Raw genomic sequence first — 27,188 nt, 5'->3', positions numbered from 1 at the left:
AAAAAAAAAAAAGTGTGTACCAGCTGGGCATGGTGGCTCATGCCTATAATCCCAGCACTTTGGGAGGCCGAGGTGAGAGGATTGCTTTAGCCCACAGGTTCGAGACTAGCCTGGACAACTTGGTGAGACCTCATCTCTACAATAAATCAAGAATAAAAGTTAGCCGGGTGTGGTGGCACATGCCTGTGATTCCAGCTACTTGGAAGGCTGAGGCAGAAGGATCGCTTGAGCCCAGCAGGTCAAGGCTGCAGTGGCTGTAAGCGTGCCCCTGCACTGCAGCCTGGGCAACAGAGTGAGACTCTGATTTTTAAAAAAAGCAGCATGTACCTTACACGTTACGTGTCTACAGTGTGAGAGCAGGTAAGATGGTTTCCTCTAGGAACCAGGATCCATGACAACTATGGAAGACCCTGAGAGCTGCAGTAGGCAGCAATGGTCAAGGCTGTCAGGGTGGCCCCCTTGGTGACCAGGTGAGCTTTGGACAGGGAAGGTGTCAAAGGCCCCATGGCGATTATGGGTAGGGAGCCACGTGACAGAGGGGAAAGCCCTGGAAACATGTGTAGTCAGGACCCCACAGGAAGTACCCAGAGAACGACACAGCAGAAGATGGCGCAGCCAGGGGGGCTTAAGGAGAATCCGGGCTGCTGTGGGACACTCGATGGAAGGTTGTGCCCTGGCTGGACTTACCCATGGGCAGGGGTGAAGGTGGCAGACACAATAAGCTGTTTGAGCAGTATTTGCTTTTGATGGATCCAGAGCTCACTGACTTCACCCCTGCCACAAATCCAGAATGTTACAAAGAGGAAAGAAAAGAAGGCTCTGGACCCCATAAATGGCCTCTGTTCCACATGGCCTCAGTTTCACACATGCTTCCATTTTTTAAAAGCACAGCTGGGTCCTGCTTGAAAGGCATGGGAAAAACAGAGGGCCAGAGGCTGGAGGCTGGATCCGCAGCCGCAGGGAAGGAGGTCAGAGGAAAGGTCTCGGTGCCCTTGAAGTCTCCCGGGTTCCTCAAAAGCCGAGCAGCACAGAGGCCAAGGAGAGGCCATGAGCGCAGGGCAGAGGGTACACGGTGTGCACGCCGGGGGCACCAGCTTCAGAAGCTCCCACCGAGGAACATGAGAATGGTCTTCCACTGAGACACATGCAAGGGCAAACAATTCCTAGGTCTCTCCTCTCAGAAACCAGAGGACACTTTCAGAAATGTAAAGTGGGTCAGCTCAGGCCCGCGTTAACCCTTCCTAGCACCTTGCTGCTCTCAAGAGTAAAACTAAACTCTTCCCAGTTTATGTTGTGTTGCTATCCCAGAATACCAGGTCCAGTAACTTATAAAGAAAATAAATTTCAGGCTAGGCACAGTGCCTCACGCCTACAATTCCAGCATTTTGGGAGGCCGAGGTGAGAGGATCGACTGAGGCCATGGGTTCAAGACCAGCCTGGCCAACTTGGCAAGACTTCATCTGTACAGTAAATCAAGAAAAATTAGCCGAGCATAGTGGCGCATGCCTGTAGTTCCAGTTACTTGGACAGCCGAGGCGGAAGGATCGCCTGAGCCCAGCAGGTTAAGGCTGAACTGTGTCTCCACCACCTTCAGTAAGGGCCTCCACCATGGTCAAGACTGAGCAGGATAAAAGTTGAGGAAGGAGGAGTTTGGGCATCAGTTGCTGTGGATTGCAACTTTCACAGTGAAGGTGATTTCACTGAGGATTTAAGATTTAAACTCTGTTTAGAGTGGAGGTACATGACTGGAGGGTGTTCCTGTCATTCAACGGTGGGTGGTTTTCTTTCTTTCTTTCTTTCTCTTTTTTGAGTTGGAGTTTCACTCTGTAACCCAGGCTAGGGTGCAGTACACACTCCCGGGCACCACAGCCTCGACTTGCTGGGCTCAGGTGATCCCTCTGCCTCAGCCTTCCAAGTAGCTGGAACTATAGATGCATGCCACCACACCCTGCTAGTTTTTGTGATTTATTGTAGAGAAGAAGTCTCACCAAATTGCCCAGGCTGGTCTCAAACCCCTGGGCTCAGGTAATCTTCTTGCCTCGGCCTCTCAAAGTGCTGGGATGACAGGCTTGAGCCACCGTGCCCGGCTGGTTTTCTTTTTCTTAGCTGGCTCCTTGCAGGATATCTGAGGGGTCCCCGGGCAAAGAGACTGGAGGAGGAGGAGGTGGGTAGCAGGCCCTATGAGGGCTTGCTGTGGGGCCAGGTGGCTTGGATGTGACCCAGGGCACTAGTTCCCCCCTCTTCAGACGCATCAGGGTCACCTGGGGCTTGTCAAGGCCACAGGCTGCTGGGTGGCCCCCAAGCCACCAACTCTGCGGGCTCCATGCCTGGAGAACCACTGTCATGGCCGCCAGTCCCATCTCATTCTGTGGGTCGGATCAGAACTTCCCCGGGGTCTCAGGGAGCTCTTGAGGGAGTGTGCTGCTGGTGGGGCTTCCAGAGAGGGCCAGGTGGTCTGGGTGTGCGCTGTTCCCCGAGCAAAGACAGCCACACCCCTGAAGATGGCAAGGTTGGCTAGGGAAGCCAGAGGCTTAGAGGGGCAGGTCAGGGTGCGAGTGTGAGTGTGCATGTGTGAATATGTGTCTGTGCGAATATGTGTGTGTTTGTAGGAGTGTGTGTGTGTATATGTGTGTGTGAATGTGTGAATATGTGCATGTTTGAGTGTGTATGTGTGAGTGCGTGTGTATATGAATATGAGTGTGCACGTGTGTATGTGTATGCGTGTGCTTGTATGAGTGTGCATGTGTGTGGATATGAGCGTATGAGTGCACAGGTGCATGAATGAATGTGTGTGCTTGAGTGCGTGTGTGTGAATGAGTGTGAGTGCATTGTGTCTGTGAATGAGTTTGTATGTGTGCACATGTGCAAGTATGAATATGTGAATGTGTGCTTGTGTGTGAATATGAATGTATGTGTGTACACATGTGTATGTGTGAATATGAGTGTGTGCTTGCACGAGTGTGCCGGTGTGTGAATATGAGTGTGAATGTGCATGTGTGTGAGCATTAGTGTGTATGAGTGTGGATGTGTGTATGAACGAGTGTTTGCATGAGTGTGTACGTGTGTGAATCTGAGTGTGCATGTACATGTGAACGAGTGTATGAGTGTGTATGTGTGTGTGAATCTGAGTGTTCATGTGCATGTGTGACTATGAGTGTGTGGGGGGGTGTGTGACCCTCTTCCCCTATGCTACATCTCAGCACCTGGGCCTTCCCCCTTGGAGAGTGATCGGCGGGTCTGGCCTGTCCCCACTGTCTCCATGGTTGGTAAGTTGGGCATGTCCTGGCCGCCCTGTCGCATGAGCTGGGGGGAGGGAGCACGGCCGCTCGGCCAGCAGCCTTAGTACCCCACCTTTCTGGGACCTTCCTGCCCGTTAGTGGAAAGGACTCCCCTCCTTCGCCCAGTGCTTTCTGGAATCCACAGTCAGCCTGGGGACCAGACTGGGATGGCCACAGGGACCCTGTGATAAAACTCATATCCTTTTCCCCAGCAGGCTGCTTGTGGCCACTCTCAACAGGCTGCACCTTGGAGAGAAGCAGGGTGAGTGAAGACATTTATTTCTTTCCACAACATGTTGGGGCACAAAGGTGAGAAGACAAGGTTCCTGCCATGGAGGAGCCCTCGGCCCCTGGAGGAGGCTCGTGCAGATCTGGGTCCGCTCCCAGCATGGTAAGAGCCCAGGTAAAAATGTTTAAGCCTGTGGCAAGGGAGGGGCAGGGAGGAGTCGGGGAAGGTTTCCTGGAGGAGGTGACATTGAGGGCATCCTGGAGGACTTCAGTAGGCATAGCTGAGGAGGGGAGTCAGGCCGGAGGCTCACATGGGGAAAGACAGGGAGATGTGTGAGAACAGGGAGAGTGTAGTGTCTGGCTTGACTTCCAAAGGGAGGAAGCTCTGGGTTATGTCTGTGTCTTTCCAGGCTGGGTTTTACATTCTCCAGAGACTTCTGGACAAAACATCTCAGCTGTCACTGCTTTCACTTAGCCCAAGGGGCCATATGATTTACTGTCCACATTGGGGTGCTTTTGAGAGCAAAGGGGGCATTATTAGTTATTGTGATGGATCAAAGGTTAAAAATGCAATCGCCATGAGCAAATGTCACGAGTGCGAGGGTCACCTTAGACTTGCGGGCATTCACCCGAGGGGGGTAGAGGAAGGGGTGTGGGGATTGGCAGGGAGCCCAGAGTGGGCCTCCGTGGAGGTTGCCAGAGGCCAGGAACAGCAAACTCTCTGGGCCTCAGTTCTTTCCCCTGTAAATGGGGGTGCCATATTTTCCTGCCCCGCCTTTCTTCCAAAGTTGTAGGAAGGATTACTGGGGACTCCATGAAGAGGAAAGATGAATTGGACCTCAAGCATCTCCCAAAGCGGACTGCCTCTCTGCCAGGCTCCCCGGAGGCTTTCAGCCTCTCCCTCCAGCTCTCAGCCCCGCCCCAGCGTCCTGCTCCCAGGCTGAGCCCTGGAAGACTTCGGACAGTCAACAAATCTTCCTCCCCATTTCCCATTTCCATAGATTCAGGGCTGACGGCAAAATGCTTGCTCGATGGGAAAAGCAGAAAGCATTCAGATTTATTGCTTTGAGAGTTTGCTCTGTCTCCTGGGCCTGGTTGATGTGGTTTCCTCCATGTTTCAGAGCATTTTGTTTGAAAAGAGAAATTTTTGACAGGAGTGCTTTGCCTCACATTTACACAAGGTTTTATAGTTTACAAAGAGGCTCACATTGTAACAATCATTGGTACTATGTATTGAGTTTCTGCACACAAGTTGGGGGCATTGGGGCTCAATTAACCCTTGAAACCACCTTCCCTTTCCACGGATGGAGAAGTGGAGACTCAGAGAGGTGAAGCGGCTTGCCCAAGGTTACGCAGCCTGAGGAAAGGGCAGGTGGAGCTGAACACAGATGCATCTGGTTTCAAAGGCTGTGCTGCCTCTTCTGTCCCGCCACCTTGCCTCTCTGGCTTCACCCCAACCAATGCATGCCCAGTTGCAGCTAGTGAGAAAAAACAAAATAAGCTTGTGCAAAAGAAACAGGCTGGAACGGGTATAAAAATAACCAGGTATGTTCAAGGGAATCTGTGAGTCCCCAAAATGATATATTGTGTGCCAAGATGATTTCCGTAACGATGCAGGTGGCGGAGGGTCCGGCGAGGCACGGGCAGGCCACTTGATTTCCAAGCTGGTTCTGCGCTCTCCAAAACGGCAGCCGGGAGCCACGCGCAGCTATTTAAGTTTAATTAAAATGAAATAAAATTAAAAATGCAGCTTCGCAGTGGCACTTGCCACACGTTAAGTGCTCGGGATCCACATGTGGCCACTCTCCCTGACAGCACTGCTTCTCTCGACCCGGCTGTCCCAGGGGCAAGAAGCCTCTGACAGGCGACAGGCACACCTGCATTAAGGCGCTTAGAGATGCCAGCCCAATGCCCGAGCCCTCTACCTGGAGCGGTTTCTGCTCTCGGGCTGCAAACAAGGCAGAGCCCAAAGGAGTGGCCGCTCCAAGGCCTGGCTACTCAAAGTGTGGCCTGCGGACCGGCGGCATTGGCACCTCCTGGGAGCTTGTTAGAAAAGCAGAATCTCAGCCTCCATGCCAGACCCACTGAACGTGAACCTTTATTTTAACAAGATCCCCAGGTGATTCCTGTGCATGTTCAAGTTTGAGAAGTTCTGACTTAGAGACAGGCTGAGCAGCAACCAAACGCGGCTCCAAATATAGGATGCCAAACAGATATTTTCAGATGCAAAAAATAGCCCCGCCGCTCCCCCTCCAGCAGTGTGACGAGGCATTAGTCATAGAGGCCGAGCATCAATGTGCCATGTAACGGATGGTCAGACTTCCCAGGACAGATGAGGGTTGGGGGGAGGGGGGTGTGGTCCCATTTTCCATCTCCAGCACTTTCCCAAACCACAGTGGCTTCACCTCCCCAGAACAGAATGAAGAACCCCATCTTGGAGTTCAGGGATGCTGCCTTTAAGTCAAGTTTTCCCATCTGCTTTTCTCCCCGTGTATTTGGCCCGTTTGAGTGGGCACACAGTCATTTAAAGGGCACCTGGAAAAGGACTGCGCCGCCCATTCCCGGGGGTGCAGTGCTCTGCCGTCTCAGTGCCTGGGGCCTCCGGGAGGGACCTGGCATCACATCCATCCAAGAGGGAAAAGGGTGCAAAGGTGGTCTCAGCCTCAGTGAGGGAGCAGATGAGGCTTACGGTGAGCCTGGCAGCCACCTGCTGGCTTGGAGGACAGGGCTGGTGCTGTGGCTTGCAAGGCTCACCCCACCTTCAGTGAGGGTGACTCACTCCTCATTCCCCTCTACTCCTAGCCTACCTTGGGCCTGACTTATTTTTATCCTGGAACGGAGTTCAGCTGCCAAAGGCTGATGTTTCTCCACCTGCAAGGGCCCTCCTGGAGGATACATTTTAAAATATTCATTTTTACAATCTCCTCCCAGCAATACAGCAGAGGACAGGATACTGGGAGAGGACAGTGACACAGGCCCAGCAGGGGAGCCCAGGGCCTTGGGGAACTGCAAAGTGGCTTTGAGACAGAGACATTCTAGGAGCTGATTCTCAGGAAATAATTGGACCAGGGTGAAAAGAGGAATGGTTAAGTGTGCTCTTCACGCTCTTCTTGGCCTTCTTTAGAATGTGGAAGAAATCAAAGTCAACTGTAAACAGTCCTGCTGCTTCTGCCCACCTAGCCTGCGGGTCCCTTTTTTTGATGATGAAACTCATTTTTTTTTCCTTCAGTGAACAGCCGGTTGCCCGTCACATCGGGTCTCAGTGGGTCTGTCAGCCCTGCCCTAGGCTGGGGTGGGAACGTGACCCAGGCTGGGCCACAGTAGAATCTGGAAACATTTAAATTCAGCCATGGGGTCGGATGTAGTGGCTTATACCTGTAGTCCTAGCACGTTGGGAGGCCAAGGCAAGAGGATTGCTTGAACCCAAGAGTTCAAGATCAGCGTGGACAACACAGTAAGACCTTGACTCTACAAAAAAAAAAAAAAAAAGTAACTGGGCATGGTGGCATGCCTGTAGTCTCAGCTATTCAGGAGGCTGAGGTGGAAGGATCTCCTGAGCCCAGGAGGCTGAGGCTGTAGTGAGCCATGATGGTGCCACTGCACTCCAGCCTGGGTGACAGAGTGAGACCTTGACTTAAATTGGAAAAAAAAAAAATCCAGTTTTCATGACAGTGTTTCCTAGAGAGGTTGCCCTGGTTCCACAGGATCCCTGGCCAGATCCTCTTTCTGGTCTGTCTTGAGGTCTAACTCTCTCCTGAGATGCCACGAACCAATCCCATGGCACTTCAGTAAATTCCTTTTGTTGCTTAAAGTGATAAAATCAGTTGCTACTATTTGTAACTAAGATCCCCAACGGTCACAGACCCAAATGCCCAGTCAAGGGGGTTCAGACCAACAAAGCATGATGCAGCCCGTGATGGAATACTACAAAGACAGGTACAGTGAGAGAAATGTGTATTTGTTGACGTGGAGAGAGGTCCACAATCTATAATTAAGTGCAAAGTCAGACTATAAGAAAACAGTACGCACAGTATAATACCATATTTGCAAAATATATATTCTGTATATTAGAAAAAGATCTAGAAGAAAATACAACAGTATTCATTCCCGAGAGTGGGATAGTGAGTGCTTTTTCTTTCTGCTTGTCTGTTTCCTAATCTTTCTACAATGTTTATATGGTGAGTTTTCTGTTTTGCTTTTTTTTCCATGAATGCAGGAGGGTCACAGGAGTCACAACTTCCATGTTGTCTGTTGAGAGTGCAGCTTCTTGCTGGATTCAGGCGGTGACTGACTCACTGAGCACCAGGGTTCCTGCTCCAGGAGTGCTGACAGGCCGCTCTGGAAGATTCTGGGGGTGTCTGAGTCTTCCTGCCCCCAAGGCGCCACTAGCACCCCGCTTAATCTCACAGCAGCCTGTGAGGTGGGGATCTCCCTCAGCGCGGTGGAGGAGATCCCAGAGGGTGAGGTGGCCTGGCTAGCTCCGCACAGCGGGGATCCACAGCCGGTCGTTGCTGAAGTTCACAAGCAGAGCCAGATGAAGTGTCTAAGGGCAGGAAGGGCACGGAGCTCTCCCGTGCCCTCAGCTCAGTGGACGAGCTGCAGATGTGTCAGGGCAAGCGGAGGAAGTACTCGCCTCAGTGCCGGGGGCCTGAACTCCTTGCTCTGTGCCATGAATGGCCCCAGCGTTCCAGGCCCCTCCCAGGGGAAGCAGGAGGCGGGCCCTGGGGAGGGTGGGAAGGGGTCTGGATTTGTGGGGGCTTGTCCTTCTCCCAGATAACCTTCCCACGGCTCCTCACCTTCTGGGTCCCCTGCCCAGAGGCCTGCCCCTGAGGTAGGTCCTGGCTGTGACCTTGGCCCCGTCTGTCCCCTTTGGAGCGTTGTCCTACGTGGAGCCAGTTTGCGTGTCACTTTATGATCTGTTTCTCCCCTCTCCCACAGGACTTGTGACTGTGGCACTCGCAGCAGCGTTCCCGTCCTCTTGCCTGTGTCTGGTCCATGGCAGGCACTTGCCAAGTACCTGCTGAGTGATGGAGCAGAGCCGGGTGGGGTGGCCAGGAAACTATAGGGGAGGCTCACGCTGCCCTTCCTTGGCTGAGCAGCCTTGACAAGTTGCTCCTCCCTGGGCCTCTCCCCATTCTCAACCCGAGTATAAACAACCAACCATCTGAAGGGCTGGCCTATGCTTCCCGAAAACGTGAAGACCGGTTTAAGGAAGGTAACGGCACCTGAGATCACTGAGGGGTGATGCTTCCTTCCTTCCCATAACGCTGCGATGGTTTTCCCAACAGCCGCTGATGACAATGAGTCCAATCAGATTTCTTATTCAATAAAATCTTTTATTCTAGTCCACAGATTTCTCCATTACAATGATGAAAATAGCACTAGTGATTCGTAACACGTAGGCCCAAATCAAAGGGGGATCCCCTCCTCAAATCATAAGGTAAATGACCCACAATTAACAGAGTAAACGTGGGCAAAAGGCATCTAAGATATAGATGACAGGGCCAGATCCTGTGTGTGCTGACACTCTAAGGTTCTGCTGATCAGGATGATACCATTCTAGAAAGCACATGATTTCAAAAACTATACGTAGAACTGTGATAAAACTCAACAGTAGAGAAAAGACAAAATCAGGCTGAAAACAAAAGCCCCCAAACCAAAAGGAAGTAAATCAAATCCATGGGGTCAATATGTAGATCTCCGGTTCTTGGCCCTGGAATGGCAAGTGGGTTGGCTTCATAGAAATTCTCCATAGAAAGGAATGTCTGGGCTGGCGCAGTGGCCTTGTTTGACATCACTGCATCTCCTAGTCCATCTCCTCACAGAGGAAAAGAAGTTGTTTGTCCGACACATCTGCTCGGGGTCTGCCTGAGATGGGGCCCGTGTTCCCAATCCCCTTGAGAACAGTCCCAAATCCAGGAAAGGCAAGGCATGCCTGTGGAGGCCCAGGCAAAGCAAGAGAGGGGTCAGTGTCTGCCCCAGGCCCTGCCGGAGCTGTCTGAGTGGTTCACCGGGAGCGGGTGGGCCTCAGTGTTGAACACCCAGTCTTCCAGGGAGAGCACATCATCTTCAGAGAACAGAAGATAGAGATATCTGTGCCCAGCAGGGCAGGAAGCAAGACAAAGTGTCAGTGGTGGGCGAAGAAGGGAGGGCCTCTGGGAACGAGTCTCAGGCTTCTGGGAGGGGCCTGCACTAAGGTCAGGGGGCCCGAGACCCACAACTGCTTGGAGGGCTAGTCCCGGGAAAGACTGCTGTGGAGGCCAAGGAAAGCCTGGAGCTTTGGTATCAGAGGGACCAGTTTAACCTGGTTCTGCTCCCAGCCAGCTTCAGCTCCTGGCCCTGCAGGTGAGCCCTGCCAGGACCCCTGATAGTCTAGATTCTTCTTTGCAGAGTAGCCTGGGTACTGTACCACCCCAAAAAACTCACTCATACACACAAGCACGCGCACATACACACACACACACATACACATACACACACACACACACACTCCTACCCTCTGTAGGGACGGTACACTCAAGTATATGTTAGGGCACTGAAATGAACAGGGGTTGGGCACAGTGGCTCAAATCTGTAATCTCAGCACTTTGGGAGGCTGAGGTGGGAGGATTGCTTGAGGCCAAGACCAACCTGGGCAACATTGTGAGACCTTGTTTCTAAAGAATTTAAAAAATTTGCCAGGCATGGTGGAACATGCCTGTAATCTCGGCTATTTGGGAGATTAAGATGGGAAGACTGCTTGAGCCCAGGAGTTTGAGGTTGTAGTGGGCTATGACTGTCACTGCACTCCAGCCTGGGTAACAGGGTGAGACCCTGTCTCAAAAAAACAATGAAAGCCGGGTTTGGTGGCTCAGCCTGTAATCCCAGCACTTTGGGAGGCTGAGGTGAGAGGATTGCCTGAGGTCAGGGGTTTGAGACCCGCCTGGGCAACTTGGCGAGACCTCATCTCTACAATAAATAAACAAACAAAAATAAGCCAGGCGTGGTAGCGCACACCTGTAGTTCCAGCTACTTGGAAGGCTGAAGCGGAAGGATTGCCGGAGCCCAGCAGGTCGAGGCTGCGGTGGCCGGGAGCGGCCACTGCACTCCAGTCTGGGCGACAGAGTGAGACTCCAACTCAAACAAAACAAAACAAAACAAAACAAACAATGAAAAACAAAAAATAAATAAAACAAATACTGAACTGTGACTCTGGAACACCAGCTTCTGGGTCACAGGATTTTTTTTTTCTTTGAGTTGGAGTCTCACTTTGTTACCCAGGCTGTCACATGGTCACTGCAGCCTCAACCTGCTAGGCTCAGGCTACCCTTCTGCCTCAGCCTTCCAAGTAGCTGGAACTACAGGCACATGCTACCATGCCCAGCTCATTAAAAAAAAAAATTATTATAGAGACGAGGTCTTGCCAAGTTGCCCAGCCTGGTCTCAAACCCGTGGACTCAGGTAATCCTCTTGTTTCGGCCTCCCAAAGTGCTGAGATTACAGGCTTGAGCCACTGCGCCCGGCCACGGGATTTTTTTTTTACTGGAAGGAACTGACTATTCTAGACCAACCTAAAAGGTTAAAGCACAAGAGACTTGCTTTGGGGACCAGCAAGGAAGTGGGATGGCCAGCTTTCATGCCAAGAAAGCAAGGGAGGGGTACCGCAGCAATGCTGCAGAGGCACAGGAGGGAAGCTGGCACTGTCATCACCACTCCCATTTCACAGATGAGGATGCAGTTTCAGAGAGCTCGGGCAGGCTGAGGAGCCAGGCCAAAGAACTCGGGGGAGCCTGCAGGACCACGTGGTGAACACCTGGGGACCTGGATCAGCACGCCTCACTCAGAGCGGAGAAACTGGCCCGACCCAAGGCTCCCCTGGGCTGCAGCCCTCCGACAACCTGCGCCGGCTCCCGTCCTGTGACCACAGAACCTGACTGTGGGTGAGGGGAGGGACAGGGGACCCCCACCCCCTCGTCCCTCCGTCCCCAGGATGAGCCCACATTGCCCTCAGGAGAGAGCGCTGAGCAAGCCCCAACTCACTTGAGCGTCTCCGCTAGAAAAAAGCTCTGCTGCTTGTTATCGTGGTTGGGAGTGCTGCTGTACACATCCTGGATTCCCGAGAAGCCGGCTTCCGTCCGGCAGTGCTTCTCCAAGGCCTGAGGAAGGAAGGCGGCCTCAGCATGGGGAGGACAGGCCCGCAGGTGTGCGCCTGCCCCAAAACAAGTCCTGACCCCTCGGCTGGGACCCCGGCATTTGTGGGAGAAGGCCAAATCATCCTGCCCGGGTTCAATTCCCCTGTCCTCGGCTGGAGGGGCCGCCTCCCTCCACCCACATCTGAGAGCCCAGCCTCCGCGGGGACCTGCCTTGAGCACCTCACCTGGTGTGAACTCAGAGGAAGCTTTTCTTTGCCTTGTAGCAGACTAGACTATCTGACAGGTTCTCTCATAGTGGTGGACAAGGATCAAGGCAGGCCACTGGGGAAGTTCAAGAGTGGGGCCTGGGGAATGGACGTGGCACCCTCCAGGGAGTCTCTGGAGACATGGTACCTGGGCCAGAGGCCCAGTATGTAATGTGGGTTTACACACTGAGAGTCCGGGGACAGACACAGGAGCACAGAACACTTGACCTTTGAAGGTCAAGAAGCAGGGGTTTAGGCTGGGCGTGGTGGCTCACACCTGTAATCCTAGCACTTTGGGAGGTGAAGGTGAGAGGACTGCCTGAGCCTGGGGGTTTGAGACCAGCCTGGGCAAGCTGGCAGGACCTCCTCTCTACAATAAATCAAGAAAAATTAGCTGGGTGTGGTGGCACGCACCTATAGTTCCAGCTACCTGGAAGACTGAGGCGGAAGGATTGCCTGAGCCCAGCTGGTAGTAGCTATGGTGACTGTGAGTTTGCCACAGCATTCCAGCCTGGGCGACAGAGACTCTGACTCAAAAAAAAAAAGAACCAAGGGTTCTTTTGCTGGGAGCCATGGCTCACACCTGTAATCCCAACACTTTGTGAGGCCGAGGAAAGAAGACTGGACCCAGGAACTTGAGACCAGCCTGGGAAACATAGTGAAACCCCATCTCTACAAAAAAATAGAGAAAATTAGCTTGGCATGGTAGTACATACTTGTACTCTCAGCTTCTAGGAAGGCTGAGATGGCTGGATCATCTGAGCCCAAAAGGCCAAGGCTGCAGTGATCTGTGGTCATGCCACTGCACTACAACTTGGGCAACAGAGTGAGACCTCAGCTCAATGGACCAGGCCAGTGAGTTCAAGCAGGCTCCAGCCCTGTCTGAGCACAATGCTCCAAGCGTGGCACCCAGGACAGGCAGTGCTTCTGACAGCAGGTGTTGCCTTGCCCCCTCTGTGGGGATGCGTGGGTGGGTGGGGCTTCCTGAGGCCGGGCTGGCTGTGGGGAGATGACGGAGGTGGAGGTGGAGGTGGTAAGCTGCCACGTTTAGAGAGAAATCCCAAGTGACTTACAGGCTTCAGGGTCAGGAAAGCGCCTGCCAGAACAGCGGTGGCCACCGGTGCTCTGACAGCTGCCTAGCCTTTGCCCTCAGGTTTGCTGAGGCCTGAGCCCAGGCCTCAGGGCTGTGGGCACTCAGAACCCTCAGGGCAGCTTTGCCCAGCCTGGGACCCCTGGCTTCGCAGCCATCGCCTTGCCCCTTAGCTAGAGGTCAACCTGACCTTCTTCTCTGTAGCTAGGCTAGGGGGGTGGGACCCCTGGGGCTGGCCACCCTCCGCTGGGCCCACTCACCATCACCACTTCCCAGCCCCAGTCCCTGTAGATGGGGTCGTGGGTCTGCCGCCATAGGTACATGTAGCTTTCCACCACCTCGGGCCGCAGGATGTAGTAGCTCTCGCTCAGCTGGGTGGCCACCGCCTCTCTGCCAGAGTTAAACCAGAAGGCCTCGGGCCCGAGTTTGGTATCTGGGGGAAGAACCAGCCAGAGGCCTGGGTCAGACCTTTCACCTCCTGCTTTTCAGGACACAGAGGCCCCAGGAGAGATCTCAGGCGCCTGGAACCCTCGGACGGGGTGATGGCTCATGATACACTAGTCTGGGGTGGGCCCTGGCAGGACTGCCCCTTAGGGTCATGTGTGGCAGATGCCGGCTTCTCTCTTGGCCTTGGCCTTGAGGCCACAGGGATTTTGCAGTTTTGGACCCTGGGAATCCGGGTGAGCCACTCAGCAGTCTGGGTAGGCAAAGGCATGGGCAGTGTCCCACAGACGTGTTTTGAGACACCAGCTCGCAAGGGCTTAGCTAGGACTCAGTCACGAAAGTTTCAGGTTTAAACCCGCTTGGGGAACAGCAGCTTAAATAAAGCAGAATAGTCTGCAGGGTTTGTTCTGACACATTTTAGCATCGACAGCACAGTGGCTTCTCCACAGACCCCTTTCTCAGAGAACAGCCTTTGAGGACTCCTGGACCCGGCCTCCCGGGGCTGACGTTTTGGGAAGCTGCTGAGGTGGAGTGAGGGGACACACCTCCTCAGATGGGGCAAGGGGAGGCCGGAGGAGGCCTGGGCTTTGATGTTGCCACTGTTTTGTTTTGGACGTGCTGCCATTCTTGTGGGTTGTTGGACCACCACCATCTCCAGCGACACAGCCACTAGTGACGATCTCAAGGCCAGGACGAGGTGCTTTAGTACATGATTTCAATCCTCAAAAAATGTATTTTTGGCTGGGTGCGGTGGCTCAGCCTGTAATCCCAGCATTTTGGGAGGCTGAGGCGAGAGGATTGCCTGAGGCCAGGGGTTTGAGACCAGCCTGGGCAACTTGGTGAGGCCTCGCCTCTACAATAAATCACAAAATTTAGCCGGGCGTGGTGGCATGCAATTGTAGTTCCAGCTACTGGGAAGGCTGAGGCAGAAGGATCGCCTAAGCCCAGTAGGTTGAGGCCGCGGTGGCTGTGAGAGTGCCACTGCACTTCACCCAGGGCGACAGAGTGAGACTCCAACTCAAAAATAAAAATGTATTTTTTCTTCTCTGCTAAGGTAGATGCTATTATCCCTCTCATGTATGTGGAAAGTGAGGATCAGAGAGGCTAAGCAATTTGCCCAAAGTAACACAGTGAGTCATGGCTGAGCTGGGATTTGGTCCTGGATCTGCCTGACGCCTTTTCCCTGGGCTGTGTAGTCCTATGTGCGAGGTGTGCAGGTCAGATCCTCCTCCCCTGAATGCCTGACATACTGGCCAGACCACTTGAGTACCAGTTCCTGATGTGTGCCCTGCCCCTCCTACTGGGGATCAGAACCTGAGAGGCCCTGGGATGCTTTTCCTGGAGAGGCAGGGGTTAGGGCTTGAGAGGACATCCTGCTCTTCCACGGAGGGCTTCAGGGAAGAGGGATGCGCTAGACCCTGGCCCCTCCAATCTTTTGAAAAGGCACAGTGGCTCCTGGCCATCCAAACGCAGTGGTGCTGCCAAGTCACTAATGGGGTGAGGGCAGGAGCGAAGGCTGTAGCCGTCTGCAGGAGGAGCCGGGCTGGCTGGAACAATATGCTCTATTAAGCGGCTGTCTTTTATGGCCCGGGCTGATGGTCCCAGACAAATAGCGAGCTTTTTATTATTCCTGAGATTTCTTATTTGTTTATAGCCCTGGTTAGTGAACTCTTTGAAGAGAATGGAAGACCAGTTTTAAAGACCTGTCGTGAGTCTCTGACTTCCTGGAGACCGCTCCAGGAGGACTCGTCCAGAGCATCACAAGCACACTGTGGTGGCCGCCACCAAGAGTGTGCCGGCGGATGGCGGTGGCCCAAGCGCTTTCCCCTGGGACCCCGCCTCACTCCAGGAGACCAATGTTATCGTTCCCACTGAGCAGATAAGAAGGCAGAGGTCAGCCAGCTGGAATGCGGAGTGGCATGTGAGCCTCGGACTTTTCCTGCAAACCTTGGGTCTTCTCCTCCAGCCAAGACTGGGATTAACTCAGAGCAGTAGGCATCTCCTGGGGCCATGGGGGCTGGGGCCCTTCCTGAGGCAGCTTGCGGGGTGCAGGCATCAGGCGGCCTGGGTTCTGGCCTGGGCTCAGCTACTCCTGCGCAGCGTAACTTTGGCTAGGTCACCTCCCTGCTCTGGGTTGACTCAGTTTCCTTGCGTGTTAATGAAGAGCCGGGTTTGTGTTTTGACGTGTCTTCCAACTCTGCATTTGCTGATTTGGTGGTGAGTGCTGAGGGGGACGACCCAGCTCTCCAGTTTCCTGGTGGTTTGGGGTCACAGAAAGTGACTCTCACAGAGGCGAGACATCCTATAAAGAGGGGTGCTGGGGAGAAGGGCAGAAGCACATTCGAGAGCTGGGGGCTCCGGGTGAGGGAGTTCTCTAGGCTCCGGAAGCCGACGTTTCTGCCTGAGGGGTGGGAGGACCCTTCACTCTGTGCCCCTCATGGGACCTTGGACAAGTCATCTCTGAGCCTCAGTTTCCCCATCTGCATTGTGAGGTTCAGCGATGACAAGTGTTGAGTGCCGAACGGCACCAGGCACACACAAAATGCTTAATACATTATGACTTTCTTTAACTTAGGGTGCGATCTCAGTGCCTAGACAGCACACCCCTCACTCAAATTCTACATAACTCCCAAGGGGAGACTTCCCTAAGACCATGTGCTCCCTTCACTCACTTCTGCTGGTCTTTCCAGTTCTTCCTGGGGTCTAGCCTCAGTCTCTCCTGCTGCCCCTTCCCCTTGCAGGGTTACCTGAGCGGGCGTATGACTCGTGGCACGTCTTGGTGATCTGGGCTGCGAGCTCTCGGTAGTGGGCCCTCTTTTCTTCCTTGGCATCCTCAGCGCCGAGGGCGATCATGCCCCCGGAGAAACAGGCCAGGTGCCCCATCTTGTGGTCCAGAATCCCCCCTCGCCACTCAGCAATGTAGGTCAGCCCCCCCGGAGAGACATTCAGCAAGTAGGTCTCTATTGCCTGGGAGCAAGGTGGGAATTAGGCAAGGAGAAGGGTGTGGGAGAGCACAGAGAAGGGAGGGGGAGAGGACGGAGAATGAACATTCTGGAGACGCAGCACGCGCAGCTCTGCCGAGCCTCCATCCCAGGCCAAGGAGGCTGGCTGCTCTGTGGGCGGAGGTACCTGATGGGGGTAAGGGAGCTGGAGCCAAGGTCTGGTGCCTGCTAGGAGGCTGACTCAGGGCAGCTCCTCAGGGCAAGTCTCTTACGTGGCCTTTAAGGTCTTCTATGTTTTAAAAAACATTTTTTAAAAACCTCCTTAAAGATGACTATCATCCTCCGTTCTATGCTCAATTAAAGGCCTTCACCTGAAGGCCCTCTGGCCTGTGTACCCAACACCTTTGTGGATGTGCATCTTTTGGAAAGAGGGTCTATCTACTTTTATCAGATTCTCAAGAAGGACCTGCAGAAAATAAGAGCTGCTTTTCACAGGCACTCTAGCACGTTTCCTTATTTAACGCCACAGTAGGCCAGGCACCAGGCCGTGGTGCTGCCCACAGGCAGAGGGGAAGAGTGGCTTGTCTCAGGCCTCCAGCCACACCAGCCCAGGAGCAGGTCTCCAGTGCCCAGGGCTCTGCTTCTTCCACCCAACGATGGCCACGCCTTCTGGAGGGGAGAGAGGGGATGCCACTGTGCAGGTGTCAGGACACTGCGCCCCCTTAGCCCAGGAGCCCTGGGAACCGGGTGAGAGAGGAGCTGCTCACACAACCACGAGGCCAGATGCAGTGGGACCTGGGCTGTGGCTGGGGTCTCCGGGGCCCTTGCCAGGCCTCTGCCTCTACTCTTGCCCTTCCAGGTGGTCTCTGCACTCTGTAAGGATCGAGCTGGGTTATATCACCTGCCTGCCTAGAACCTTCAGTGGGTGCCAGGTGCCGCACCTTTGCTGGAAGTCTAGCAGGGCTTCCAAGACTCCCTGACCTGGACCCTGAGGTTTGACCTGATGCTACAGACATGGCTCCTGGGATCAAATCCCATCTCCACCAGTCCCAAGCTGTGTGACACCGGGCAGGTCAAATGTTGTTCTCTCTGTGCCTCAGTTTCCGTGTGTGTGAAGGGACAAGAGTTGTCAACTACCTCATGGGGCTGTGAGAATTAAGTCAATCTGCAGAGCTTGGCCCAGTCACCAGCACAGAGTCCCCAGCACGCACTGGCTCCTTCGCTTCCTCTCCAGCCTGCCCTTGCTCCTCCCTCCTCACACACCACCCAGCTACCTGGACCTCTTTTCACTCACATACCCTGCTCCCCTTTGACTATTTCCCGGGTGTAAGAGCTGTGCTAGATGCCGGGATACAGCTGTACTGTAGAGGGGCCCAGACTCTGCCCCATGGAGCTCACCCACTAGTGCAGAAACTTTCCAGCAAAACCAAACACACGCACAGTTGCAATTTGTGATCAGCATTTTGAATAAAACAAACTGAGGGCGCAGGATACAACAGTCACTGCCCCCTCCCTACACAGGCCAGCCCTGCCTTTGCGAACTCTGCCTCCCCCAGGATGCCCCCATCTTGCAGGATATCTGGTGCCTTAAACCAGCACTGCCCTCCTCTGCTCCATCGGCCCCTGCCACCTTTCCTCACATTGCCATTCCCCCTCGACATGTGTTTCTGTTGAAGTCTGTCTCTCTCCCAGGACTCTAAGTGCCCCCGTGTGACGGCAGAAGCCACCAGCAGCAGCCTCCCGCCAGTGCCATACGGAAGATGCCCTGTAACGTCTGTTCCTTGGTCTGTTTTCTCCTCTCCCCTCTCCTTTCAGGACCTAGGGCTGGCTGCAGGCCCCTCGCTGAGTGGCAGATGGGGAAGCGCTGATGAGGTGACGCGTGGGCACCTGCTCCCTGTTGTGGGAGCATGGTGGCCCACCTGGCGGGGTCTGCTCTGGGCCTGACTAACTCCTGGGCAGAGCTGGGGCCCAGCATTCATGCGGCTCGCCAAGCACGTGGTGTGGAGGAGGTGCATCAGGGCTCAGACACTTGGTCCAGAGTCTCTGGCTGTCAACATTTGGGGGGAGCACAGACATCTGAGGGAGATCCCAGGATGCTGTGCCCCAGAGTTGGGAGTCTGTACTTTCCAGACTGTCCCCTGTAATTATTTCCACATGGGGTGAGCCCCTAGTTAAGTAACTGTCGAGAAGAAGGAATGATAAACCAGTGCCTCTTTGAAGGTACAAGGGATGCAGATACAGAGATGAAAAACAGGTTTCTTGGTCAGTGCGGTGGTTCACCCCCATAATCCCAGCACCTTGGGAGGCCGAGGCAGGCAGACTGCTTGAGCTCAGGGGTTTAAGATCAGCCTGGGCAGCATAGCAAAACCGGGCTCCATAAAAAAAAAAAAAAATGTAAAGATTAGTTGAGGCCGGGCATGGTGACTCATGCCTGTGTGATCCCAGCACTTTGGGAGACCAAGGCGAGAGGTGTGCCTGAACCCAGGGTTCAAGACCAGCCTGGACAACTTCGTGAGACTTGGTCTCTACAATACATCAGGAAAACTTTGCCGTGCATGTGTAGTTCCAGTTATTTGGAAGGTTAAGGTGGAAGGATCACCTGAGCCCAGCAGGTTGAGGCGGCAGTGGCTGTGAGTGTGCCACTGCACTCCAGTCTGGGTGACAGAGTGAGACGCTGGCTCTTAATAAGCAAACAAATAAATATTAGTTGAGTGTGGTGGTGTGCAGCTGTAGTCCCAGCTACTCAGGAGGCTGGGGTAGGATTGCCTGAACCCAGGAGGTCAAGGCTGTTGCAAGCCATGACTGTCATGACTGTGCCACTGCACTCCAGCCTGGGTGACAGAGTAAGACTCTAACTCAAAAAAATACCCCAAACAAAACAAAACAAACCCCAGCTTTCTAAAACAGGGAAATGCAAGTCGATGCAGGCTGGTGACTGACTGGTAAAAGGCTTAAGTCACAGCAGGAGGCAGCACCAGGAGCTGAGTGGGGAGTCAGGGCCTGGGCTTGACTCTCAGCTCTGCAACCTAAGCATTGGCCGACTGTGGGCATGTTGTCTCTCTCTGTTCATCTGGAGAACGGAATAAGAGTTTCTGGAAGGGCTGTGAGGATGGAGAGAGAGTGCCAGGACCCTAGCTCTGACTGCTCCTTCCTTTGCCTCTGGCAGGAGCCTCATCTGAGCCCTCCCTGGAGGGGTTCCAAGCAGGCCAGGTCCTTCTATGATGTGGCCATTGATGAGTGGAGACGGAGACAGGAGCACAGGGGCCTGTCAGACCCGTGTTTGTGTCCTGGCTCTGACACTTGTTGCTGTGTGACCTTAGGCCTTTCTAAGCCTCAGTTGCACCATCTGTCGCGGAGGCTAAATAAGACAAGGTACTCGGAGCACTGCGTGGGGGAAGTCAAAGGGCGTGCGCTCTCCCTGCTCATCCTCCTTCTGTGACGCTCAGGGTAAGCCCCGTCGGGCCTGTCTGACCCTCACAGGCCCACTCCAGCTGGTTATGGGTCTAACCTGGTGGTTTCCAACCCTGGTTGCCCACTGGAGCTGCCTTGGGAGCTGTAGGAAGCTCTGACTCTGATCTAATAGGCCCAGTGAGGCTGGGCATGGGACTTTTAAAACTCTCCAGGTGACTGAAGGTGGGGGCCGGGTGAGAGTCTAGTCTATTCAGTGGCTCCCGGCCCTGGCTGCACACTGCCATCCTCTGGGGAGCTTTAAAATGCTGTCACTGGGCATGCCCTGAGGTTCTGAAATAATTAGTCTGGGGGTGCAGTCGGGGTGCAGTCTGGACACCAGGGTTTTACAACTCCCTAGGTGATTTTAACATGTCAACAAGGTTGAGAACCACCAGAAATTCTTCAAAGCCTCAAACTTGCTAGAGGCCCAGCCTTCACCCAGGGTCAGAGACGCTCCAGGCTCTTCACTGGGGAGATCAAATGCAGGCAGCAAAGTCTCTCCTATTCAAAGTTGCCTTCCATTCAATCAAGTGCTCCCAGTTTCCTTAAATAATTCATGGCCATTTCTTCCCTTGAAGCCTCACCACAGTGTGCCCTGAGGGCAGGGAGCCAGGCTGCTCGTTAACTTTCTGTTTCCTCTGCAGGGCAAGGTATAAGGGCCTCTCTTGCAGCTGCCCCTGCCGGCCGCCAGCTGACCCAAGTCCTCTGCAGCCACCTGGCCACCAGCTGACCTGAGTCTTCTCCCAGGCTCTGGTCTGAGCTCAGCCAAAGCCAGCGGTGGACAGGGCTGAGAATCAGTCAGAGCTGGGCCAGTAGTCCCAGAAGCTGCTTCAGGACTGAGCTCTTGTGATAGAGGTCTGGGTAGGGAAGACTCATGGCCAAGCCACCGTTTAAAGGCCCCATGGCTCTAAAGGCCCATTGCAATGTGTGTCTTTCAAACACTGCCATTCCTGGCCAGATTCGTGAGATCAGGGAAGTTAGAGACCACCTACCCATCAGTCCAACCGCCCACACTCACCCACCCCCCATCCAACTAGTCACCCGCCCACCTACCCCTCCCTCTGCCCAGCCTTGCCACGCATGCATTCACTTATTTGTTCATGACATTGCTAATGTGTGCCTGTGATGTGCTAGGCACTGTTTTAGGAGCAGGGCTTCCAGGATGAACAAGTGGACGACAGCCCTGATCCTAGGACATTCACATTCTATTCAAGTAGACAGACAATGAAGAAGTGAACAAATACGTGCCGTGATGATTTTAGATCCGTATAAAGGTGAAGAAAACAAGCCTGTGCATGGGACAGACAGGTTGGGAAAGGCAGTGTTGGTGCATTTGAGTGGAGAGGTGACCAGTGAGTAGGGCCCAGTCAGTGAGTGCTGGTCCAGGCAGTGAGGGCAGCGTGTGCAAAGGCCTTGCGGTGGGAAAAGCCTGGCATCTCTGAGGAAGAGTAGATGCTGGTGCCTAGAGCCCAGGGAGCAGAGGGCAACACAGGTGACCAGCAGGGCCTCTCCTAGGGGATGGGAGTGTTTACTCCACGCGCAAAAGGAAGCCGTGAGGAGGGGACATGCATGCCCAGCTCTCCCAGCTGCTGTGTGGAGAACTGACCTAGCAGGCAGGGCAGAGGCAAGGCCAGTTTAGAGGAAACAAGGAGGTAGTTCATTCAGATCGAGGTGGTGGCAGAGTAGATCCAACTTGCTCAACTTACTTTATGGGGAAACTGAGGCCTAGAGCCTGTCCAGTGCCTTTTCCCTAGTTGGGCTCAGAAGTGCTGCAGACGGGCTGTCGGATTCCCTAACTCCCTTCCCAGTTGCTCAGGCTAGCTGACCCCCTTGCTGTCCTGGTCTCCCCCACCCCCAACCCCAGGGACTCAGGTCAGCCTAGCAGCCCTCAAACATCCTACATCCTGTGGCTTGGCCAGCTGTGTCTGTGTGGCCTCAGGCAAGTGTCTTCCCCTCTCTGGGCCTTGGTTTCCATCCATATGAAGAGAAGTAGCAGAACTGGATGCTCAGCCGAAGGAGTGTGGCTCCCGGCTGGGACATGCTCATTATGTCACTTGTGGTTTAGCAGGAAGACAGCTAAGGGTCTCACCTTGGCAACCTCCCCTGGGGGCGCCTGGCCCAATCTGGCTGCATCCTGGGCTCTGATCCATTAACTGAAGCATAGATATGTGGGTGGTGGATTTTGAACCCTGGTTTTTGAATCAGACCGACTGTCACCTCCTGTGATACCCTGGACAAATGACTTCGTCTCCCTGACTTGGGACTCACATAGCCCCAGATTCAGAGCACTCAGGAGCCAGGAGACTGGGGTGTAAAGTGCCTGGTGGGAGGGGACCATCTTGTCATTCTCCCTGTCCCCTCACCAAGGGGGAGGCGTGACTGTGCTTCTGCCCATCTGGCCCTGCTGCCCCTGGCACTTGGGGCGTGCCAGAGCTGGGGGCTAACAGCCAGCGGTCCATGTAGAACCAAGTGCTTGTCTTACCTCCAAGGCTTCATAGTACATATTTTTAGCCTCCAAATCCGTCTTGGCCGACATCAACCAGGATTTGATCAAATATTCATAAAAGCTGTCCCCGAGTCCTCCAACTGAGACATGGTCTGCAAGGGGAAAGAGGACAAGAATGTCATCTCCATCGGCACTGGCTCGGTGGGCCTTGTGGGACAGCATGGCCTGCACACGGGCCTCAGTGGCCCCAATGCCTGTGTGGGTGAGGATGGGGAGTGGGTGTCTAGCCAGCAGCCAGAGCCTGGAATAGGGACCATGGGGAAGATGCAGCCTGTGACTCTGGAAACTGGGCTGTCCTGGGGGCATGTCCTGTGCAGAAGTGCATGGGCTTACCCAGCGGGTGCTACAAATCACTACACTGTAGCAGGCCGAGGACTCAGGGCCTCTGGTTATTAACTGTAACTGAGTTGCATTTCTTTAAAAAGATAATCTAGTGGCAGGGAGTTCAGAGATTTTTATTACCCGGTGACAAACATGGTAATTAATGCCGGGCAGTTTCATAAAGGCCACAGGAAGGAGGCGTGAGAGCCTTAATTTAGTCAGCCAGACCCTCCAGTAAAGAGCCACTCTGGAAAAATGGAGTGTACAACGAGCAAACTGAGTTCAAAGGAGGTGTGGAGAGGGATGAACTGAGTTGAAGCCTTTCTCTCTGTGCTGGTGGTCTCTGCCTGGTGGATGGTGGACCAGCCAAGGTGGCTGAGGGTCGCCCAAGATGCAGGGCCACTCAGGTTGGGCTGGTTGAAGAGGTCTTTCCACCCAGGGCCATCCCAGGAGAAAAATGGGTGGCCTGAGGAACACGTAACCGCAGAAGCAAGACACAGAAAACACTGTACTCACATGCTTTGAAAATTAACAACTGGGAGACATAAAGGCATTTAATAGATTTAACAAAGAACAAGCTAGTTCTGTGATCTGATTCACTTAGGCAGAGAGACAGAGAAGAAGGGACATGGGGGTGGGCTGAAGGCGAGGTGGGGGAATGGGCAGGGTGTTTTCATCTCCTCTGGAGGAGAGGGTAGAAGAGAATCAGAGGGAGAGGGGGCGGGCAGCAGGGTCGAAAAATACATCAACAGCTGCCATTGACTGAGCATCTATTGTGGGCCAGGAGCACTGCTGTATTATTTATAACTTAATCCTTCCAAGTACCCTGTGAGCTAAGCACTATTGACCCCACTTCCCAGATGGGAAAACTGCGAGAGCCCAAACAGCTTTTCCAAGGTCAACTAGCTGGTGAGGGGCAGAGCCTCACTTTCTGCAGGGGTGCAGAGTCAGTCAGAGAGTGCAAATAGAGATGCCCAGAGAAAGACAGGTGTGAGGAGAGAGGGACTGACAGGGTGATGCCAGGCGGGAACCAGGAAGGAACTGAGGGAGGTCAGTCATACAACAAGCCAGCCCTTCCAGCCCCCTCCGGCCCTGAGCCATAAATAAGTCCTGGCCCAGCGAGGGTTCCAGAACAGAAAAGCACCTGCAAAAATTGGAACAGACAAGATGAAGTGTGAGCTTTGGGGGTAGGTAGAAGGGCCTGTGCGGGATGGACTTTGCTCTGGTGAGAAGGGGAGGGAGACCCAGCACCGTGTCCCACCCTCTATCCTTCCTGGGTGTCAGCACAGAGGGGCGGGACTGAGCCAGGCCCAGCATGATGATAATGGGTACCAGCTGCAGCAGGTCTGCACAGTGGAGGAGCAGGCATGGGGAGGCTGGAGGTCAAACTGGGCCAGCTTCTGCTTGGCCCACAGAAGGGGCCCTGTAATCCCCACTCATCCTCTGCCCTGTCCCCTCTGCCACCTGAAATGCCTCTAGCCCCCAGCCTTCCCCACGTGGTTTCTCACCTCTGGGCCTTGGCTTGTGCCCTCCCCACCCTGCGTGGCCAATGCCTCCTTACCCAGGCGGCCCCTCCCCGAGAAAAGCTCTCCTCAGCATTCCCACAGCCCTGCTCACAGATTCTCCCCATAGGGCGGCCCCAAGGACTAAGTGAAATAAGGCAGCCGGGCTCGGTGGCTCAGCCTGTAATCCCAGCACTTTGGGAGGCTGAGGTGAGTGGACTGCCTGAGCCCATGGGTTCGAGACCCGCCTGGGTAACTTGGTGAGACCTCATCTCTACAATAAAATCAAAAATTAGCTGGGTGTGGTAGCGCACGCCTGTAGTTCCAGCTACTCGGAAGGCTGAGGCAGAAGGATCGCCGGAGCCCAGCAGGTCGAGGCCGCGGTGGCCGGAAGCGGCCACTGCACTCCAGTCTGGGTGACAGAGTGAGACTCCGACTCAAAAAAAAAAAGAAAGAAGGCACAGGCATGGGCTGACTCCCAGCTCTCCTGGCCACGGTCTGCCTCCCTCACTGGACTGTGGCTCATTGTGGGAAGGGACGGCCCACGATTCACTGTCTGTGCCCAGTGAGTGCTGAATGAATAACAGAAGGTCCTTGAATACCAAGCCAAGGAGTCTAGACTTCATCCTACTTTGCGGTGTGTGTGTATGACAAGACCCAGGGCTTCCTCTGGTGGGGCATGCAGGAGGGGCCAGGTCGTGCAGGTTCCAGTGTTTGAGACGTGACTGCCTCCTGGGCATGTGTACAGCCTGTAGGGGGACTTGGCTGATGTGGATATCTCTCACAGGGAGGTCCCTGCTTTATAGCTCGTGTGTGTGTGTGTGTGTGTGTGTGTGTGTGTGTGTGTGTGTGTGTGTGTCTGGGGGGGATGCTCCCCAACTCCGTGAGCTTCACAGGAGAGGCACAGCAGTGGGAATTAGAGGATGCAGATTTGCATGGGCTCAGGGCAAGCCATTGCCCACTCTGGCCTCAGGCTCCCGATAAGACCCGTGAAGGGGCAGCCCTGGAGCTTCCTGACAGTGCTGATGTCATCACTCTTGGCAGTGGAGGCTGAGCTGCAGCCTGGGAAGTGGCTGCATGACACCCAGAAAGCTGCCGGGTTGGAGCTGAGGGGCCATTCACGTGCCTATGCCCACCAAAGTAGGATTCAGTCAGTGGACAGGGAGGATGGGCCACCTGGGCCATGCAGAGGGGCTGGTGACCCCTCCTCAGCAGCTCTCTGAGCCTTGGGCGGGTTGGTTGTACGCCGTCTCATCTGCATCTGGGGAGGCTGGTGGATGCATCCCGGGTGGGAAGTGTCAGTGGCAGGAGCGTCATGGGCCTGGGAGGCGTGGGCAGCAGGTGAGAGCACGAGCCCGACTCCTGGGGTGCAGTCCCAATCCCTCCTTTGCCTCTCTAAGCTGCAACCTCTGTGGCTGTGAGCGGGTAGACCAGCCCGGCCCATCCTGCCTAAAGACTCGTTCTGAGGATCCAGGGAGAGAAAACAGTGTGCGTGCACTTGAAGCTTATGCAAGTGGTAAAGCCATCACCTGCTGAAAAACACGCACCAGAGCAACCCAAAGCAAACACAGGAGACCTGGGATGACCCCGGGCACCAGAGCCAGGACAGGAGGAAGGCAGGTGTCCAGATGAGCTGGGCGTTACAACCTCCCCTCTCCTGAGCAGACTGTAGGCCCATATTTTATTAATATGAAACAATTTCCCACATGTGGCCAACTCTCTCCAGACACACAGTCCTGGGCACAGACTGAAAAAAGAGATGCCTCTCGGCGGGGGCTCCTCTTAATTTGCCAAGGTAACTTGAGCTGGGAAGCCACACCCCTCACTCCCCTTCTTATGGGTTTGGCTGCACTGTCCTCAGGCCGCTCAGTGTCAGGGCAGTTTCTTTTCCCAGGCAACCTTGCCAGGAAAAGCAGGGACTGCTGTCCAGCACTTCTCGTGCCAGCACCCACCATTCAGGCTGCATCTCCTGCCCGCACTTTTGGATTTGGCAGTGTGTTTTGGCTAAAAATACTTTGCATTTCTTTAAGTGGGTTTTGCAAGAGGCCACTTGGGGTGAGGCCATCAGTGGGGGAAATTCCTGGGTTGAGTTTTCTGGGCCTCCTGGGCTCAGGGTGGAAGAAAAGCTGCTTCTCTGCAGGGTCTCACTGCTGGCCACCCTCCAGCCCCGTGTAAATTACTCTCTCCTAGGGGACTACCCAGATCATCTTTGGAAGCCTGAATTGAACTCTGTTTCCTGCAGCCTTTGACCATCATTCCTCCTCCGTTCCACGGCACACAAAGAACATTCTCACTCTTTTCTCCCATTCTGCAGGACAGGAAATTAAGGCCCAGAGAGATGAAGTGAACTCCTCCAAGCCATGTGGTGATCAGACTCATATCTACTTTGCCCCTGAGCCCTCGCTGATGCCACAATGTCTGGGCTTAGAGGCAGGGGAAGCGAGGGGGGTCCTCATGTGGGCAGGGGCATTGGTGGGGGAGAGGGAAAGCTCTGGTAGGCTTGGGGAAGCCCTAGAGACAGTGCCCATGGAACTTGCCACCACCAATTCCTGCCGACCATGACCCCATGACAAGGGCCTGCTGCTGCTTCCAGAGCTGGGCTTCTCAACAGGGGTGCACATCCCAGGGCCCTGGGAGACCTGTCCCCATACTCACAGCTAGGCGTTCCCCCTAAACCCCATTCTGTTTCAGTGGGTGGGGCTGAGGGCCTATGAATGACACTCCATGGGTGACCAACAACTATCTGAACAAGTCTCTGAACAGAGAACACTGGAAAACCCTGGGACAGATGCCTGTAGGTTTAAGATACAAAGGTAATTAATGACTTCTCCATCACCTTATAGTTAGACCCTGTTTAAAATTGTTTTAAGGCCGGGCTTGGTGGCTCAGCCTGTAATCCCAGCACTTCGGGAGGCCGAGGTGAGTGGATCGCCTGAGCCCGCAGGCTCGAGACCCGCCTGGGCAACTTGACGAGACTTCATCTCTACAACAAATCAAAAATTAGCCGGGTGTGGTAGCATGTGCCTGTAGTTCCAGCTACTTGGAAGGCT

At 54.3% G+C, this 27,188-nt stretch overlaps 2 protein-coding genes across 2 annotated transcripts in view; both read right to left on the bottom strand.

Annotated features, from left to right (window-relative positions):
• The window catches only part of SELENON (selenoprotein N), a 27,243-nt gene extending 26,737 nt beyond the window's left edge, over nucleotides 1-506 (bottom strand). Inside the window, exon 1 of the mRNA XM_021706482.1 lies at nucleotides 410-506. Coding sequence (XP_021562157.1) covers nucleotides 410-506 — 97 coding nt within the window. The remainder of the gene's footprint in view (nucleotides 1-409) is intronic.
• An 8,315-nt stretch (nucleotides 507-8,821) lies between these two features.
• The window catches only part of MAN1C1 (mannosidase alpha class 1C member 1), a 146,635-nt gene continuing 128,268 nt past the window's right edge, over nucleotides 8,822-27,188 (bottom strand). The window contains exons 8-12 of the mRNA XM_008073072.1: nucleotides 22,292-22,407; nucleotides 16,165-16,384; nucleotides 13,234-13,406; nucleotides 11,526-11,641; nucleotides 8,822-9,599 (exon numbers count right to left, since the gene is read on the bottom strand). Coding sequence (XP_008071263.1) covers nucleotides 9,473-9,599; nucleotides 11,526-11,641; nucleotides 13,234-13,406; nucleotides 16,165-16,384; nucleotides 22,292-22,407 — 752 coding nt within the window. The 3' untranslated portion in view covers nucleotides 8,822-9,472. The remainder of the gene's footprint in view (nucleotides 9,600-11,525; nucleotides 11,642-13,233; nucleotides 13,407-16,164; nucleotides 16,385-22,291; nucleotides 22,408-27,188) is intronic.

This window comes from Carlito syrichta, unplaced genomic scaffold (assembly GCF_000164805.1).
Source record: "Carlito syrichta isolate Samal-C Ts95f unplaced genomic scaffold, Tarsius_syrichta-2.0.1 Scaffold315639, whole genome shotgun sequence".
Taxonomy (NCBI): domain Eukaryota; kingdom Metazoa; phylum Chordata; class Mammalia; order Primates; family Tarsiidae; genus Carlito; species Carlito syrichta.
The sequence above is the reverse complement of the archived record's forward strand: the minus strand, read 5'-3'. Positions and strand labels throughout refer to the sequence as shown.